The sequence below is a fragment of the Ascaphus truei genome, chromosome 3 (assembly GCF_040206685.1).
Source record: "Ascaphus truei isolate aAscTru1 chromosome 3, aAscTru1.hap1, whole genome shotgun sequence".
NCBI lineage: Eukaryota > Metazoa > Chordata > Amphibia > Anura > Ascaphidae > Ascaphus > Ascaphus truei.
Window position 1 is genome coordinate 59,254,386 of NC_134485.1, and position 18,570 is coordinate 59,272,955.

The 18,570-nt window shown below is 41.9% G+C and overlaps 1 protein-coding gene across 2 annotated transcripts in view; it reads left to right on the top strand.

The window, feature by feature from the left end:
• Window positions 1-1,357: 1,357 nt before the first annotated feature.
• LNP1 (leukemia NUP98 fusion partner 1) overlaps window positions 1,358-18,570 on the top strand; it is a 42,416-nt gene continuing 25,203 nt past the window's right edge. For both annotated transcript variants that reach the window (XM_075594084.1, XM_075594085.1), the window contains exon 1: window positions 1,358-1,658. In XM_075594084.1, coding sequence (XP_075450199.1) covers window positions 1,509-1,658 — 150 coding nt within the window. In that variant the 5' untranslated portion in view covers window positions 1,358-1,508. The remainder of the gene's footprint in view (window positions 1,659-18,570) is intronic.

Consider the following 18,570-nt stretch of genomic DNA (forward strand, 5'->3'; position numbering starts at 1 on the left):
GCCAACATTAACCCCCTGAAGAAGCCGTATCTGGTGAAACGTTGGGTGATTACTGTTGGTGGCGACACAGTGAGAGGCGAGACGTGGAGAGAGACCCAGCTGAGGAGTTCCCTTGGATGACATCAGCTCCAGAGCGAGTGAGCAGAGTTGGCGAAATTTCGCGAGACTTGCAGCAGAGCAAGTGACGCGGAAGTGTGCGGTGATCAGACGCCGGTACACGGAGCAAAACGGTGTGGAAAGGACTCCAAATCAGGTCTATACTATTGGACATCAGCGGGTCGGGGCACAAACTGAATGTGAGAGACTCATTTTGGTTAAAACCTCTCCAATTGCCCGTTTTTATACTTACATAGTGTGAGTATTTTATTCATGTGTGTTTTTTAGGTTTTTTAATAAAACTGTGTTGCACTATATATGTTCCCTCTCTATAATCATGATATGGTATTCATCTGAGATCAAAATTCAATCAAGAAAGAAGGCAACTGACATCTCTGCAAGAGTTAACTCCAAAGTTCCAGATCCCAATTGTGTGGATAAAGGCTTATATTTACCACCTACGGGTGAGTGTATCTCTCACCATCTGTTTGTGACGCTTGATTAGACATACTACCCTATGTTTTCTTTCCTCCCTCTACCTTGTTCTTTCATTTGCGCCTAGGTCATTCTTCCATACACTTTTCTACTCAGCACTTTGTGGGGTCGTGGACCTTGTCGGCTGTATTTGTTTTAGGGACAGGTAATTTTGGGTGCACCTCCCCTTTATCTATTTGACATTGGTTGATGTTGTATGTAATTGATAATTATACACTGTGGTTATACGCACAATAGGTAATTTTCACTGTAGCGCTTAAAGTTCTTTTTTCGTGTATATATATATATTTATATATAGATAGATAGATAGATAGGAGAAGAAGGGAAATTGACTCTTTGTCACAGTATAGCACATTTCCCATGCAGTTTTATTTAGAACTTAAGTAACAGCTTTAGCAGCGGCTGAGAGCTCATCTTGTGCCTGTTAAACCCCCATAACAATTCTGCCAGTTTCTGGCAATTGTCAATACGTCCATTCCAATTTTCAAAGCTGCAGCCTCTTTCAAATCATAGCACATACTGTACCTTGAAGGCATGTTCTTGTCTGCTAGACTTGACAGATATTGACAGTTAGATGCATTGGACAGCAGGAAAGCTGGACCAAGCAATGCACTTGCAGCTAGAACCCTTTAGGCTGTGTGACTTTGGCATCAATGTAATGGAAAGATTAAAAGACCCCCCCTCCCGGCCCCCTGATAAATAGATTACAAGGGATTGGCTTATATAAAGACTGTGGCTCGAGCTGCTGCTTTGTCGCCCCCCCCCCCCTTAAAGTCAGCTTAAGAGGGGGTGGTTTAGAAACTATCTAAACCTTTCACCAGCAGATCAGCCCTTGAGTTCTCAGTGGCATTGCACAACTTATCCTGTCTTTTCCTGCTCCTGTGGTGGGAGATCTCCCCAGCTTGGCCTTGCTGTACATGGAATACGAAGAAGATAATGATGACATCCTCTTTGCAAAATGGATGAGTAGCTTTTGGGGCCACAGTGGGATTGAGAAGGATGCCAGAAGCCACAGAAAGCGCCAGTCACGTGCCCTGTCAGAAAGGAGAGCTTCCCTTCCCTGCCCGGTATGTAGTTTAAAGCAGCAATTCTACATCCCCACCCCCTTTTTTCCCCTTATTTTATATGTAAAGCATGTGACAATGTATAATTCTACATTCTTACCTAAGTTGGCAATCAATTGGTGCTTCTGCTATAAGTCTGTAAAAATCCTGATTGTGTGACTAACATAATGGCTGCTTCAGTCAGTGTAACTCAGCAGCTACAATGTATCCTTATATGACTTAGGTAACATTATCTACTGTTGCAGTTTACAGCTCAAACTGCTGGGAATATTGGCAACAAATTATTCCAAACAGGAAAGTGTTACAAAGATCTTGCACAGTTTGGGAGGTGGGCTAAAGCCTGCTATAGAAATCAAAGGATGATCTAAAGCTCATTAGAAATGGCATTAAAAGTTGAATAAAAAAATACAGTATTATCTAATACTACAGAACTAATTTATTAAAAAAGAAACCCATAACATGTCACATGTTTTGCTGCTTTAAGGTGTATCAGACAGTTTTTCTAGAGGTTTGGTTGTCTTTAATGCTACATTACATCTGTATAGCTACACAGAGAGATCCGTCTGTGATCCATCTCTACAAAAGAAATGAACACTATATGCTTGTAAGTAAATAAAAATGGGTGAGTGTGGTACTCAATTGAATCATCATACTCCAGTCACTTCTCCACAGCTAAACACAAGTGAAGCCATTCATGTTATGGTTTCACATTAAGAATAATACAAAAAAATAAGAAAAACAGTTCCCACATCTATCTCTAAGGGGTTAAGATTAGAGAAAATGATCAATCAATTTCTCAAAAAGAGTTTGTTTGGCAGAGAGTGGTACTCAAACGGTAATCTCTCAATACTAACATCAAAAACAAGAGTCCAAAAACTGAAAAATCAAGAAACATCATATTGTTGATGCAAAAAAGTGTTGTATTTAGATGTACAATATCATCTCACAATAGGACTAAAGAGTTCTGGATAGAATAAAAAATGTATGCTGATGAAATGCAGAAAATATAGCCAATAATAAATTAATATTGGACTAAGCAAAAAATCTATAGGCGTCAATTTAGAGAGGGCGTTCCAATGAGTATATCTAAATACTATTTTCCATCAACAATTAGTTGTTACTGTCTCTTGTTTTTTCATAAGAATAATACAACACCAAGATGTTTTTACAAAATCCAAACACCAGTACGTTCCTAACTATTGGGCAGACTACTTTGTGAAATGATAAAATTGATGATGCATCTCTGTCCTTTCATTTATGGATTGCCTTCCTTACATTGAGGGTACAAAATATTTTGTGTTTTTAGACATGCCAGATATTCAGAATGTCAAAACCGCTATCCGTCATGTTATCTTGATGTAGGGATAATGTTTCTGTACAGGGTTAAGCTTCTCAGTGGATTGTATAACTTTTAATCTAAACTATTAATCTCATTGTGTTTCCTGCAGGATCTTACAGAAACAATGTTTTAAGCTATGTAAAAATAATTATCACCCTCTCTTTAGCTACAGCAGAGTCTGAAGTTATATAAACATTCTTTTGGCATTATTTGGTTTATACAATTAAGCAGTAGACTCCTCTACTGTAGAGATATGTGCTCTCCCACTCTCTAATAATATATATTTTTTGGAGGTATGTATTTCTAACTTGCATTTTATTGCAAACAATATTTAGATTTTTTTTAAATACACTTCTTTATGTGACGAGGTACTCGGTTATTACAGTAGGAAGAACATGCAGACAGTGGGAGGGTATTCCAGTAAGTGTGTTTGCAAGGGGCCAAGGTCAATGTACAGTAGGCATGTAGCGTATCAGCCATGGAGCTACCTATATGCTCCATTAAGGAGGTGGGTTTTATGATGGGACTTAAAGGTGGAGAGAGCGGGTGCTAGGGATGAGATTTCTGAGCCACAGTCATTCCGTAGAATAAGAGTAGACAGAGAAAGTAGTGTGCACTCGTGAGTCTAAGACGTATGTTTGTAAAAGTATAATGCTAAGGATAAATGGACTGGTGAATACCAGCTTGTACAGGGTTCAACTATTGGGGGTACTAGTCGGATATGGAGGGGAAGGGCATTCTATAGGTGTGGGGCAGTGAGTGAGAGGTTTTAGGCGGCAGAGAGCTTTGGATACAAAAGGGGTAGAGAGAAGACATGCTGGAGCAGAACGCAAGAGTCGGAAGGTGTATTTCGAGAAATTAGGGCTTAGATATAAGGAGGGACAGAAGAGTGTAAAGTTTTAAAAATGAGGAGGAAATTTTGTGTGTGATACTGTATTTGAAAGGAAGCCAGGAGAAGGATTTCAGCAGGAGAGACGCGGAGACAGATTATGGAAGGAGTAAAGTGAGTCTAGCAACAGCATTTAGGATCGATTGAAGGGGAGACATGTGAGAGGCAGGAAGGCCGGACAGCAGAAGGTTACAATAGATAGTAGAGGCGGACGAGAATGAGAGCCTGCATTAGAGTTTCAGCAGGAGAGCAACAGAGGAAAGGGTGTATAAGCCTAAGAACATCCAATCTAAGCAATGAAAAAATAAGTCTGTAACATAGTATTACTATATAATTATACTAGATGGAATAGAGATAGAAATTGCATGAAAGCTCAGTAGACATGAAAATCTAGTTTAATTGTTATGGCAGCATTTTCAGTTTCAAACCACATAGTAGTGATCACACTTTATACCAGTATGTGAAATAACTACCAGGGACTTTACTATGCAGAGTAATGCGTTACTGGCTCCCCTAGTACTTCACAGGTTAATTATAGCATATTCTGCTTGCTGATGTAAGCATATTATCCTAACCTGCATATCTTTTGATGCTCTTCTGGGGTCAAATTAATGGACCGTAGGGTTTCTTCCAGCGCGTGTTTCATGGTATAGCGTGTTTCATGGTTTCCAGCGTGTTTCATGGTATAGCACCACTTGGTAAATATGGGCCTTAATCACTGTGGCAGCTACAGATCTTATTGCTAATATTTAGCCCCTTAACACAATTTGTTGATGCTTGAAGTTTTCCCTTTTGAAGTAAAGTGAAGAAACGACTCAGAATCTCACATTGGCACAGATAATATCACATTCACAAAAAGGCTATGGGGGCGAGTCACAAAGCAGTGATAAAATCAGTGCATTTGCGCCCGACTATGCATTTATTTATCGCGCGCTAAGACATGAGGCCAAAAATGGTATTCACTAAGAATGAACGCCATTTTTTTAAGGCCGATAAAAAAATGTACTATCGTCCAACCTGTTTTTTGTATCAGTGCTATCGCGCTATAGTCCTATAACTCCTATTGTGCGATAACTGATAGTACAATTTGCAGCCTGGAATAGCTGCATGGAGACGCTGCGTCACCATGCACGGCTCTTACAGGCGATTGTGCAATAAAAAAATTGATTTTGATAATAGTGTGTGGGAGTAGGGGGTCTCCTGAGCTGAACCGCATTGATTTCAGCCTCGGCGACCCCATACTTCACGAGATACAGGCCCTGTTATGGAGTAAAAAACAGAGAAAATACTGTGCGCTACTATCTAACCCAAAATTTAGAATATAAATATAGTGCAGTGACTAAACCACATAAATAAGTGACCAAGAAATAAATCACAATAACCACAGTGAGGGTGTATATATGAAGAAATTATATCACATAACCGTGTATTTGTAGAGGCGTCTGCTGCTATAAACACAGGGGGTGGCTCAGCACCCCCCACACTCTAAGAAATGGAAACAAAAGAAACAGCGCACAACGCCAAATAGTGAAGCAAGTAATGCTATATATTAGTAATTACAGGGTAATAAATCTGCGTACATCAAAACAGTGGAATAGGTACATTTAGTGTGTTTCACACAAGTTACCACTCAGCAACTGTTGTCAGAAGAGTCTGCAGCTTGCTTCTCTCAGCGGGGGCGCTACGTTGGTTCAGGAGCAGGATTAATGTCCAAAACCCCTCATCCCGCAGTACATCGCTCCCAAGGGGATTTCCCTTTACAGCAACCACGCTCCGTTGCAGGTATTGGTGCTTGGTGGGACCGCTCGCGCTTCCAAGCCGTCTGGTGCAGCTCGTGTGGCTCAGCGAGCAGATCCACTGTACGGGGGTAAGACCTCAGCTCTGCAAGGGTACACTCGGCGTGCCACGTTGTCGCTCCGTCACGGGATACTGCGTGATGACGTCACAGTCTCCGCAGCAGCGAGGGAACCGGCAGGGAGGCAGTCAAAGTCTCTCAAAGTCTCTCAGAGTCTCTCATAAGCCCAAAATTCCCGGTGGCACGCCGAGTGTACCCTTGCAGAGCTGAGGTCTCACCCCCGTACAGTGGATCTGCTCGCTGAGTTACACGAGCTGCACCAGACGGCTTGGAAGCGCGAGCGGTCCCACCAAGCACCAATACCTGCAACGGAGCGTGGTTGCTGTAAAGGGAAATCCCCTTGGGAGCGATGTACTGCGGGATGAGGGGTTTTGGACATTAATCCTGCTCCTGAACCAACGTAGCGCCCCCGCTGAGAGAAGCAAGCTGCAGACTCTTCTGACAACAGTTGCTGAGTGGTAACTTGTGTGAAACACACTAAATGCACCTATTCCACTGTTTTGATGTACGCAGATTTATTACCCTGTAATTACTAATATATAGCATTACTTGCTTCAATATTTCTCGTTGTGCGCTGTTTCTTTTGTTTCCTGTTATGGAGTGCCGGTATCCCTTGGCTTTTAAATCCCCCATGTCATGTGAACTTGGGATTTAAATCCTGCACTGGGATACCCGCACCCCACGAGGCAGAAATCAATGCGGAGACCCCTACTCCCGCACACTAGTATCAAAACTCCCATAACATTTTTTTTTTAAATTGTTACCGTAGCGGCTATCCGCTATGGTAATGAAGTGTGCTCTACGGAGGTAAAGTGGATGTGGAATATTGAGTAAGGACAAAAATAATTTGATGGGACTGAAATAATAAAGTCTTGATGGTGGAGTATGCCAAAAATGTGATGGGAGAATGCCAAGTCACAAGGAATGAATCCACAAGGTGTCTCCCTAGTAGGGGATAATAATGATGAACTCCACCTCTCCGTGTCTGGATCCAGTACTGTAAGAATAATGTCTTGTGCACTTATCCTACCAATGATACACGGTATATACAGAGGTGTGGGGAGAAGGAGAAGGACAGGAAAAGGGAAGGGAAGGGGAAGGGGAGGAGGGGGGGGGGAGAGAGGGAGACACCTGTCTGAATAGCCGATGAAAGCTTCTCCTCGTGATGAGTGAAGTGGAGCTGTAACATCTCTAGCCTCTGGTTACTCACGGGACTTCTTGCGCTGAATACTTCACCCCCTGGTGTGCTCACGGGGGGTATGAGCGCTGTGCCGATGTCCCTGAACCTTGGCTAAGAAACTCCTCACGCCGGCAGGTTTCCTTCAGTTAGACGCAGTAGTTTTTTTTAGCAGACTTCCCAGCAGTGCAACATTTTTGCAACACTTTCCTGCTTGTGATCATTTGATGTCAGGATACATTGTAGCTGCTGAGTTACACTGACGGAAGGATTGTTTGACAGTGAAAGGCAGCCATTTAGTGAACGCTGGGAAGCAGGGTCATTGCTGATCGATCTCGGAAGAATGAATTAATCAGCAGTTTAGATCATTAGTTTTCAATAAAGGTAGTCAAAGGCTGCATATATTAATATATATATATATATATATATATATTAGTGATGCCCACACCACGTTGCAGTCTCTTTTATCCCAAATAAGGCCGGAAACACTGTATTTCTATTTACGTGGGTTTTTTTTTTACAGGGTTTAAGTAACGTATTAGCAGGCCCACCATCCCTTTAAGAAAACCAAACAAAAATCAAAAACATAAATAAATACCTATCCCTGTCAGGGAACTAACTGACTTATTCAGGCTCTTACTATCAGCCTGAATTACTGATTAACACAGCAAGGGGTCAGAAGGGCTCAGGGGTTCACTAAATAGCTGTCAGTGCAGCAGAAGAGGACCAAAGATGCAAAGTTCTGTGGGGAAGATCATGTGACCAGGCAGTCACAAGATACAATTGGTGCACTGCTAAAACAAAAATGGGTGTGCTAGAGTCTGTTACAGAAGAGGAAGGGGATGTGGCTTTGTAAATGGTTGCTATCCATTTCTCATAGTACAGAATTGATTTATTTAAAAAAAACACACATGTACGATAGTGCTTAGTCTACAGCTTTAACAGAGTTAGTATTAGTGAATAATTATTATTTAACCTAATTGTAATACAATATAGAATAACAAACTTTATTCTGAATGATATATTTTTAATGGGAGTAAATCCTGGATAACATCATGTCATTTGCTTTAGTGAACACTGTGTTATGATTAACAGCAACTGATTTAAGTTGACATCGCCTTAGGCTGCGTCTATACTATGGCAGATGGAGCGGAACGGAGGGGAGGTGCACACACTCTGCAAAACTCTTGCTAAAGCCTGAGCTTTTTCATGGCTTTGCAGGGTATGCAGCAGGCGGGATTTGGGGGCGTGGCAATGAATATTTGGAGGCGTGGCAATGACGTTCCGGTGCAGACGTCACTTCCCTACCTCACATCCCGATCCACGGGCATTTCTTCAGATGCAGCATCTGAAGCACTGTGCAGACAAGTTCACTTTCCCCCGGTATGGAAATTAACTTTAATTTTGTGTGTGTTGTGTATGTTGTTTGTGTTGTGTGTGTTTACCACCGGCATACAAAAAAGAAAAATGGCGTCACTTTGAAAATGTAATTTCACTTTGATTGGAGAAGACAGGTCACGTGATCATGCCATTGCGCAAAAAATCACTTGGCTCTGTCTCCTTCAATTTCGCGCCTTTGCCAGCTCTGTCTGACGTGCGTGCTGGCACCATCTATAGGCATCCTCAAAGAGGACCATAGATGTGAACGCACAGCGGGCGCGCGCCTCCCCTCCGTTCTGCACCATCTGCTATAGTATAGACGCAGCCTTAGATAGACTAACGGAACTTAGAGAATCTGGACCTTGAACTCTAATCAGTTAGCATTTTTAAAGAGTTTCAACTTTAATACATTCATGCTGGTCTTATGGCCAATTTGGTTTGTGATATTATGGCTTTTATATACATAGACATGCTGGGCATACTTCCTTCCAGAAATATGTAAAACAAATATTATGAATTCTATTGAATACTGCAGGTCAGTTCAATAAAAAGTATGTGACTAATGTACTTAATATTCCGAAATAACATTTTTTAAATAAAAAGTAACATTTCACATGAAGGGACACTTTCCAAGAGAAAAACGTTCTCTAGAAAGAAGCTGTGCAGTTCTTTAAATTGCAAAAAGTGGTTTATCAAAAAAATCCATCCTACATACCTCTTATAGGCCAGAGGTGGGCAACTTATTTTTCAATGTAGTCACAGGTGTGGCGAATGAGAAGTGATAATCGCCACACCATGTAAAAATTGAGAAATAGGTTGCTCAATCGAACATTTAAAACAACACACACTGTTTGAACAAGTTTATTCAAAACATGAACACTTTGACTGCTCAGTTACAACTGCCTGAGACGCAAATGATGACAATTGTTAGAATTGAAAATGTAAGACAATTTAATGCGAAATATGGCAATCCTTATTTCTGACAAGTTGCAGAAACTTTGGCTGAATATCTGTACTCAATGCACATCTTAGCTCAGCCTCCAAATTGACATCAACAATTCGAGATCTGTATTTTGACTTGATGAATCCCAACTTGGGAACGTCGATTCACACACCCACGTTGATCCAAATATGGACAATAATTTTGAAATGCCCGTTTTCAGAGTTGGGAGATGGTTGTCAGTCGGAATAGATTTCCACATATCTGTGACTGAAGAATTCAGGTCAATTTTCAAGTGTTCCAGACTTCGAAGAGAAAGCAAATCATCTGCAGCCCGCGCTTGACAAGAGACAGAAGGGTGGAAATGTCTTTGCTTGAATTTGTAATATCAAAGTGGAATGGATCACACAAGAATTTAAATGTCAGTTTGAAGTAATTGAAATCAGAAAAAAGTGATTCAAACTTCGGGGACAGGTTTTTTATCCAATTTACGCAGAGTTGCCGCTTTACGTCGAGTAGACCACACTCCTAATTTTTTTCTAGAAATCTAGTCAGGTTTGCAAAATGGGTCAAATCGTCCTTCTGAGTTTGTACCAGAATGAGGTTCAGTTTTGACTTGAATTCTTGAATATGCTGTGCCAGCTTACATATTACTTTACCCTTTTCCTGCAGCTTCAAGTTTAATTCATTTAAGTGAGCCATGATATCGCACAGAACATGTAAATCACATTGCCATGAAGGGTTCTCAATGTCAGAAAAGTTTTTGTATCTGACACTTCTCAACAAGAAAATCTCACATTTGAGGAAGCAAATAGGTAAACCGTCCCAGAACTTTTCCTCTGCTCAACCATCTCACATTTGCATAGTCAGTAAGATCCTCGAAATCACAGTCACCACATTCTTTCAAGGCCTCAACAAACTGTCGATGGATGAGGGAACTTCCACTTCGGATGTTATTCTCGATTTGTCACAACCATATTCATCAAAGTTTTCAATGTGTCGGTCCCGAGCATCTGAGCACACAAATTCTCCTGATGCAGAATGCAATGGAAGGCAGGCAACATGTTTTTCACACCATTCTCACTCAAATGCTGCTTTAAACGAGAAACAAATCCCGATTTTCTTCCAATCATTGCGGGTGCACCATCCGTTGTAATAGAAGCGAGTTTTATCAGATCTAGATCACATTTTTTTGGAAGCTTAAAAAAAATTGTTCGAGTATATCAGTTCCACAAGTATGGCCTCGCAGTCCACAAAGTACAAGGATTTCTTCACAAATTGTAAATCGGGAAGCACAAACCGAACCCAAAATATTATTTGTGCCGTGTCAGTAAAATCGGTGGACTTGTCCAGCACTAAGGAAAAACACAAACAGTCTTTCACTTGTTCAAGCAGTTGCTCTTCAATGTTTTTAGATAATTTGAGCACTCTGCGAACAACCGTCCTGCGGATTAACTGCAAATTCTGCACTTTTTGGAGGATATCATTCTTCACCTTCAATTCGTATTTTTCCAAGAGAGTTTCCATCACCGTCACCAGAATGTCTTTTACCATCTCAGCATCGGAAAATGGTTTCTTTTTCCGAGCCAAAATCCAGGCTGCTTTATAACTAGCTAACGTCCCCAGCTCATTCGACGAAAGAAACTGCTTCAGGCTGCTCTTCTGATCTTGAAACTGTGATTTCAAATGGGCAATTTCACTGACACGACTACGGCCATCAACTGGAAATGTAGTGTTGAATGAACTGTGCTTATTTTGAAAGTGCTTCTTCCAACTGTCTGCCTTATTCTCACTGAAACTTTTTTTGCACAGGGGGCGCACTGGCTTCGTTTTTTTTTTAAAGCAGGAAAATATGCGAAAATCGTACACAAGAAACCGATGCAAACGCACACTTAAAAATGTGTGTAATTAGACGCCATCCGTTTAAGGTTGGGTCTAGACTCCCTAGGGTTGCCAGGTGGCTTCGCCAAAAATACTGGACACACTGGTCAAAAATGCGGCGCGCTCGACAAGTCGGTGGAGAGGTATGTTATTTATAAATTCTCAGACCGTTACGCAATTTTTTATAAATTTCACTCCACGTATGCACCACATTTGTACCATTTCAAATTCTATTTCATAAAACATTCTGGAAGGTTTGGGGATTAAGCGCCCTTACAGTATTTTTTACGAAATAGAATATGAAATGGTGCAAATTTGTGCATAAGTGGAGTGAAATATAGAAAAAAATGACATAACGGTCAGATAATGTATAAATGACATACCTGCAGTCATACATGGCGAGCTATACTAATCTTAATGCTTCTCTCCCACTACTTCCAAGATTGTTGCAACCCCCTCACCATCCCTCTCACCCCCCTCATCTCCCTCTCACCCCCTTCATCTCCCTCTCAACCCCCTCATCCTCTCACTCCCCTCCTGCTCTTACCCCCTCCTCATCCTCCTCTCACACCACCACCACTACCCTCCTCCTCATCATCATCTCCTCCCCCCACTCAGCATCCTCATCTAATTCCCCCCATCATCAATTCCCCTATCATCATCATGTCATTCCCCCATCACCATCATCATCATAATCATCCTGTCATTTCCCACTCCCATCATCATCTCATTCCCCCATCATCATCATCATCATCATCTCTCCCCCCCCATCATTATCATCATCTCATTCCCCTCCATCATCATAGCCTCAACCCTGAATTGTGTTTCTTCTTACCTTATCTCCTGGCAGACAGCACCAGAACCTGTCCCTGCAGGAGTCTCTGGCGCCGGTGCCGCCAGGGTGTGGGCTCCGCCCCTGCCGTTCTCTGATTGGTCATCTTCCACTCAGCACTCGCCTCCTCACTGCTCCCGGCCACCATCCGCAGCCCGCCCCCTCAGCACCAGCGCTTCCATCGGCCGCTGCTGCCGCCACACTCGCACTTGCTCTTTCTATATCTTCCCATGGCTTCACCCCCTTTCCCATTGACCAGTATATCAGGGAACGTTAAAACAAAGCAATAAAATACAAGTTAAAAAAGAAAGTTGGTTGAAATCACATTAGAAGTAGGGGAAGAGAGCAATGAGAAGCAAGGAAGATACTTAAAACATGGGGTGAATTGGGTTAATGTGGGGATTCTTATGGAAAAGTGAGTTACCTGGCATAGAAATACACTGAGCGGTACTAGGACATGAAGAGACACAAAGGTGCATGACAATACATTGCTGGGCTTGGATGGCTCTGCAGTCTGTGAATCAAAGCAGTCTTCGTGCTGTAGAATGTTGTAGCAAGGAGAGGCACTAATTATTGCATTGTGTGCTACATCGTATGATTTGTGACGTCTCAATAGTAAAAGTTAGGCAAGAGTCACCCGACAAAAATATTATGACAAGATTAATTCAGTACAGAAGACAGCTTTTGGATGCACTATCCACACTGTAATAAATATTAGTGCTTTGTTCATGGAGATAATGCACGTGGTGATACCTTTTAATTTAACGGTCCAACATTAGAGTTCCTGATAGATATTGTTAGCACATGATCTTTAAAGACATCAGAAGTCTTGCCCTGCAAAATAATCTATTATAAGCACAAGGAGATTCCCTGGGACTGCCACTAATGCACATGAATTATATGAGGTTACATTTTTTTTATAACTGATCATCTTACAATATAATTTCTATTGCTATAAATATCTCTTATTTTTATAGGGATGAGGTACTGGATGCCGGCATATTGCATTTTGACCATAGTTTTTGTGGAATTATATTTACGTGCCAAAGTCGACTGCAGCACGAATCTGCAGTAAACAGTAGTTTCTTGTAGCAATGTCAGTCTTTTAGCAATTCAGCAAAAAAATAATGAATACTTCAATAGTAAGTGATACCTTTTTATTTAGCTTGACTATCTAAAATATGTTAAAGAGCAGCTTGGCCTCTCACTCCATCCTCTTGATGTTTATCAGCACAGCCTTTATGCTGTGTTGTAGATAAGTACTGCCTGCCCTAAGGAGGGGAACCTTGCTATTGAAAAATACTACTAAGGGGCTTATTGTACTGTATATTTGTCAGAGCGACTGATCCGGCCATTTTCAGACGACATTCACTATTGACTTTAATGGGGATCGACCACTTCTACGGATACACAATAAACCCCTAAGTGGCATATCCCAACACCTATTTTTCTAATTCATTGGTCATTTGGATGTATTTAGCACATCTGTAGAAATTGCAGCCAAATGCACAATAAAGACCTCACATTGGAAACATGCGTTTTTAATTGGGAAACTGAGCAGCTTACGGGCTTAGTGAACATGATGCTGCAGTAAGTACCAGGAGTTTGCATTTGACACATTCCCACAATGTAGATAATAGACTGCCATCAACACTTCTGAAATATTATCCTGAAATGCTTTCCCTGTCAGTTCTATTAAGCTTTTATGTATCTGAGATATTGTTACCGAATGTCATGTTCCCAGATTTCTAAATCCTTCTGTATTAAAATCCCATACAGCAATGTTTTTTGTCACTCTACACAGTTTAATGTCATCAGCACAGACAATAATCTTTAAATCTTGTGGTGTTCCACTTACAACACCAGTGAAATCTCCGTACATTTATTCAATGACCATTCTGTGTTGCAAATAAAAATGTTGTCTTCTGCTGTGAACCTAAAATTAATAGGTTGCTCAATATTTGGTTAATAATAATAATTTGCCCACATTCAGTTCCAATTCACTTACACTTGACAAGAAAATATGTCAGACCATTAGCTCCTTTATGTGGGCAAAAGTCAGGATGGTGTATAGCGAGAAATTAGGGATGAGATGTAAGGAGGGGCAGAAGCGTGTAAAGCATTAAAACTGAAGAGGATAATTGAGTGTGTGTGATACGGGATTTGATAGGAAGCCAGCAGAGGGATATCAGCAGGTGAGATGCTGAGCCAGATTTAGGAAAGAGTACAGTGATTCTGGCAGCAGCGTTTAGGATAGATTGTAGGGGAGACATGTGAGAGGCAGGAAGTCCGGACAGTAGGATGTTACAGTAGCTGAGACGGGAGAGAATGAGGGCCTGTGTCAGAGTTTTAGCAGTAGAGCAACAGAGGAAAGGGCGTATCTTTGTAATATTGCGGAGGAAAAAATGACAGGTTTTAGCTACTGTACCTTTGGAATGTGAGAGAGAAGTCGAGTGTGATCCACTAGGCAGCGTGCTTAGGCTACTGGGTTTATGATAGTGCTTCCAACAGTAATGTAGAAGAAGGTATTAGGGCCAGGTTTGGGAGGAAATATGAGGAGCTTTGTTATTGACATGTTAAATTTAAGTCGGCGGAGGGTCATCCAGGATGATATTGGGGAGAGACATTTAGAAACTTTGGCCTGTACATCAGGTGTAAGGTAAGGGGTTGAAAAGTAAATTTGCATGTCAACATTTGTATATAACAAAATAATACTCCTTTTGTCTCTCTCAATATTATGAAAATCTACAAAAATAAATTGTTTCCTTTTTAGCTTAGCATAGACCCACAAACCTGCTTCATACTTTCCATTGCCATGCTGTACAATGGTTAAACTGTGGATAAGGATTCTGGGTAATGAAATACAAATTGGCACACAGAGTATCACTCAGGCTTCTTATGCATTTTAAACACAGCTTTCACTTGCTGCGTTGCAGCGCTATGAAAGAGGTTCAGATGCGCTCATTGGGTTCTTAGTCTTTGTTCTACCTTGTATGGTGGAGAGTTTCTATCACTTTTTTTACTTTCCATATAGTGTATATATATATATATATTGTGACAAACGCCCCTCTTTTGTAGCGCTGACGTCTGTCTGGGTTCTTCCCGACACAGTCTTCTAGGGTTAATTATACAACAAACAGGATCATGCAAAGTATTATATTGCTTAACTCAGGCTTCTGCCTGCTTTATTTTCATCCCAGTAAGGGACTGCGGCTTTAACATGTGTAGGTTAGAGGCACTCAGATATTTTCATTCAGCGGTTTACCCATATCAGTGTTATAGCATTTCACACAGTGTCACTTTTAAGAAATAAAAACCAAATCATATAAAGAAATCCTATCCCTTTCAGGGATCTAACTACACATCAGAATCAGCCTCTAACTGCTGCTGGGCCAACTAACCTGGTTCCCCATCTTAAAACAATGCCCTCTCATTTAGGGTCACTAGATACAGCATAGTCTTTTAGAAACAGCAATAAACATTTGTTTGTCTTATCTGTTCGTGGTGAGAACTCGGTACCAAGTGTCCAGGCAAATCCTCTGGTACTGTGATACTTGGAGGGGCCGTCCACCCCGAAACTGGATGCAGGGGAGCAGCGATACCCCCAGCCTCCAGGCTCTAAGGAGAGAGAGTGAAATGCAAACCTCTCTGCTCTAAATACCTGTGCAAGTGATTAGAAGAGCAGGTGAGGGAGAACTAGACCCATTGTAATCTGTGGTCTGGATTTTCCATCCAGCAGTCTGAGTTAATGTGAAGCTGTGGAATGGATCATTTTTAACTATTCCTGCACTTTCTGACCTAAAACGGGGCAGAAAGCTGCCTAACATCTTTGGACTATGTCACATATCCCCCTCCCCAGCTCACACCTACTGGGGTGAGCGGCCATGGACCTCACTGGGGTGAGCGTCCTACCTGAAATACTTATGCTAACTCCCCAGTACAATATTAAACATTCAGAACACGAATATTAACTTTTTTTTTTCCCCCACAGCAATTATGGACGATAGTTTTCGTCATAAGAGACTATACTTGGCAAACATATTTTGTTGCTCTATATTAGGGAACTATTTTGAAAAATAAATGTCTAGCACACATTCTTATAACCCAGGATATGCTAAATATACTCACAAAACCAGACAGTTTCTTTTACCTCCCTGGGTTTTTTCTTTTCTACTCTAGAATATGAACCTTATATATTTACCAACAAAAAGGGCCATCAACCCTGTATATTAATTTGTAGTTTAGCTACATTTTCAACACAGAGAACCAATATAACATTGTAATATTGACAAAATGCTTATTCTAGAGGCCTAATATACCTTAACTACAATAGCTTATTTGCATAGTTAAGTGTCCGTGACAAAGTCCACACGTGTAAATAAAAAAAAAAATCGGTCAGTTCCCCTAAACATTTATTTTTTTTTGACTTCCAGTCCATTGCATCCTCTGACTTTATTTCATAGCCCGCTGCACCCTGCAAGTGACTGTACTGTTTCTTCAGCCACTGATGAGACCCTCGGACCGGATTCTCCTTGGCTCCACAGTGTGGTCCAGAGTGGTGAGATCTGGAACTATTCAGGCGCCGTGTTGACCTTCGTTGCTTTTTCTTTTCAATCTTTGATTTCCCTTTTGTGGCCATTACCAGGCCTTTGGGTTTTGGAGACCTAGTTGCCTCTGTACAAACGTAGTCCATATTAACAACGTCATCAGGATCTGTCAACAAGTTTGTGTTTTCAGGAACTGCCACCCACTTTGCTAAAACATCTTCTGTGTTGGCCTGGGTGTGTTCACTAGTTTGATAATCTTCTGGACAACGTAAATGAAATTGAGGATCTGGATTTTTGAATCCCAGATCAGGGAGTATATTCTCAGTATTCTCAGGAGGGTGCCTATCTGTTTCTGGAATAACAGCAGCACAATCAAGGTCAATTCTTTCTCCTTCCTCTTTGTCATCAGTGGGGGCATCGAGTTTACTTTCCCTGGTCTCCTTTTGTGACCGTGTCTCTTTCAGCCTTGGAATCTCTTTCTCCAACTTCATCTTTAAAGCAAATCGTAATATTGCAACAGCAATGAAGATATGCGTTTAGGAACGTACAGCTTGCTTGGTTTGGAGGTAGGATTGATATCCCGACTGAACCACTCTAGCGGCTTCTAATTCAACTTCTTTGGAGTTGAGTCGCGATTCCATATCTGTCATCTGTTTCAGCGCAAGGTTTAACTCTGTTTCCTTTTCTCTATTCTTGACCTGCAGCTGCAGGTGCTCCTCCCGGGTCTTGTCCAGCTCCAGCAGCAGCCGGGCCCCCTCATTTGCCGTGTGGTCCAGCTGCTTGTGGATTTCGGCCATCTCACTTTCATAGCGCAATGTCAGGCAGACCACCTGACGGACGGACACCTCCTCCCTTTCGGCGCACTGTATCTCGCGCTCAGCCATCCGCTTCTGCAGCTCTTCCTGTATTTCTAGCTTTTCCTGGATCAATTGCTTCTCCACTTTTCCTGCTTGGTGAAGCTTCTTATCACCTTCACTGATCTGGTCAGTCAGGTCTGAATTTTTCTGTGTCAGAATTACATTCTCTCTCTTTACAGTCTCTAAATTACTCAGGGCATTCTCACAGGTTTCCTTCAATATTCCCAGCTCTGTGTTCAGACCGTGGCCCTCCAGGCGTAAGTGTGTCACCTCTGTGCTGAGCGCGTGAACCTCTTGTAGAGCCTTCCCGTATTTCTGTTTTAGGATAGCAATTACGGTGTTGGCCTTTTCCAGACTAGTCGTCACCTCTTCCAGCTCACTCCGTAAGAGAGACTCTGTTTTCTTCAAAGCCTCGTGCTCTTGTAAAGCTGAGAGTATACACCTCTGTAACTCGGCGTTCGCTTCTCGCTCCTTATTGTTAGCTTCTTGCTCCTTCTTCCAACATTCTCGCTCCTTCATCAATCCCTGCCACAGGATTTCATAATCATGGCGGGCAGCTTGGAGTGCAGAAACCAAAGCCTCTTTATCCTGGTTCAAGGATTCAGCTTCCCTTTGCTCCTCTTTTTCCTTTGCCACTGTTCCCGTGACAATTCTGCCGGTCACTCCGGTCTGCAGCACATCTCGGCGCCTTTCTGACGCATGTCCTCACAGCGCAGGTTCAAGTGGCTCGGTCACTTCCCCTGTGACTTGAGGAACAGTTTTCTTTTTCTTCTTCTTTCTTTTTGCTTTATTAGCTCCAGAGATATCAGTGGTACTGGGCACACACTCACTGGTATCAGCTTCCACATCTTGCTTGCACTCACAGGGCATTGCTTGCTTTTGCAGCTGTTTGTCTTTGAAGATTTGGGGGCACACATCTTCCATGTGACCTACTTCACGACAGGCCCAGCATACTAAATTCATCTGTGGGTACGGCTCTCCTCCAGGGTCGTGATCATAGTATGGCCTGAAGGGACACTGTTTTGTATGGTTACGTACATTACACAACAAACATTTCACGTCGGCCATTTTAGAAACCCGGCAGGGACAATTTCCTAGCTGCAATTTCACTCACTTCAGCAACTTACATACAGCACTTGCTAGCTGCAAATTCACTCACTTCAGCAAAAGGCATTAGCTTTACAAACAGCACTTGCTAGATGCAATTTTTTTTTTCTT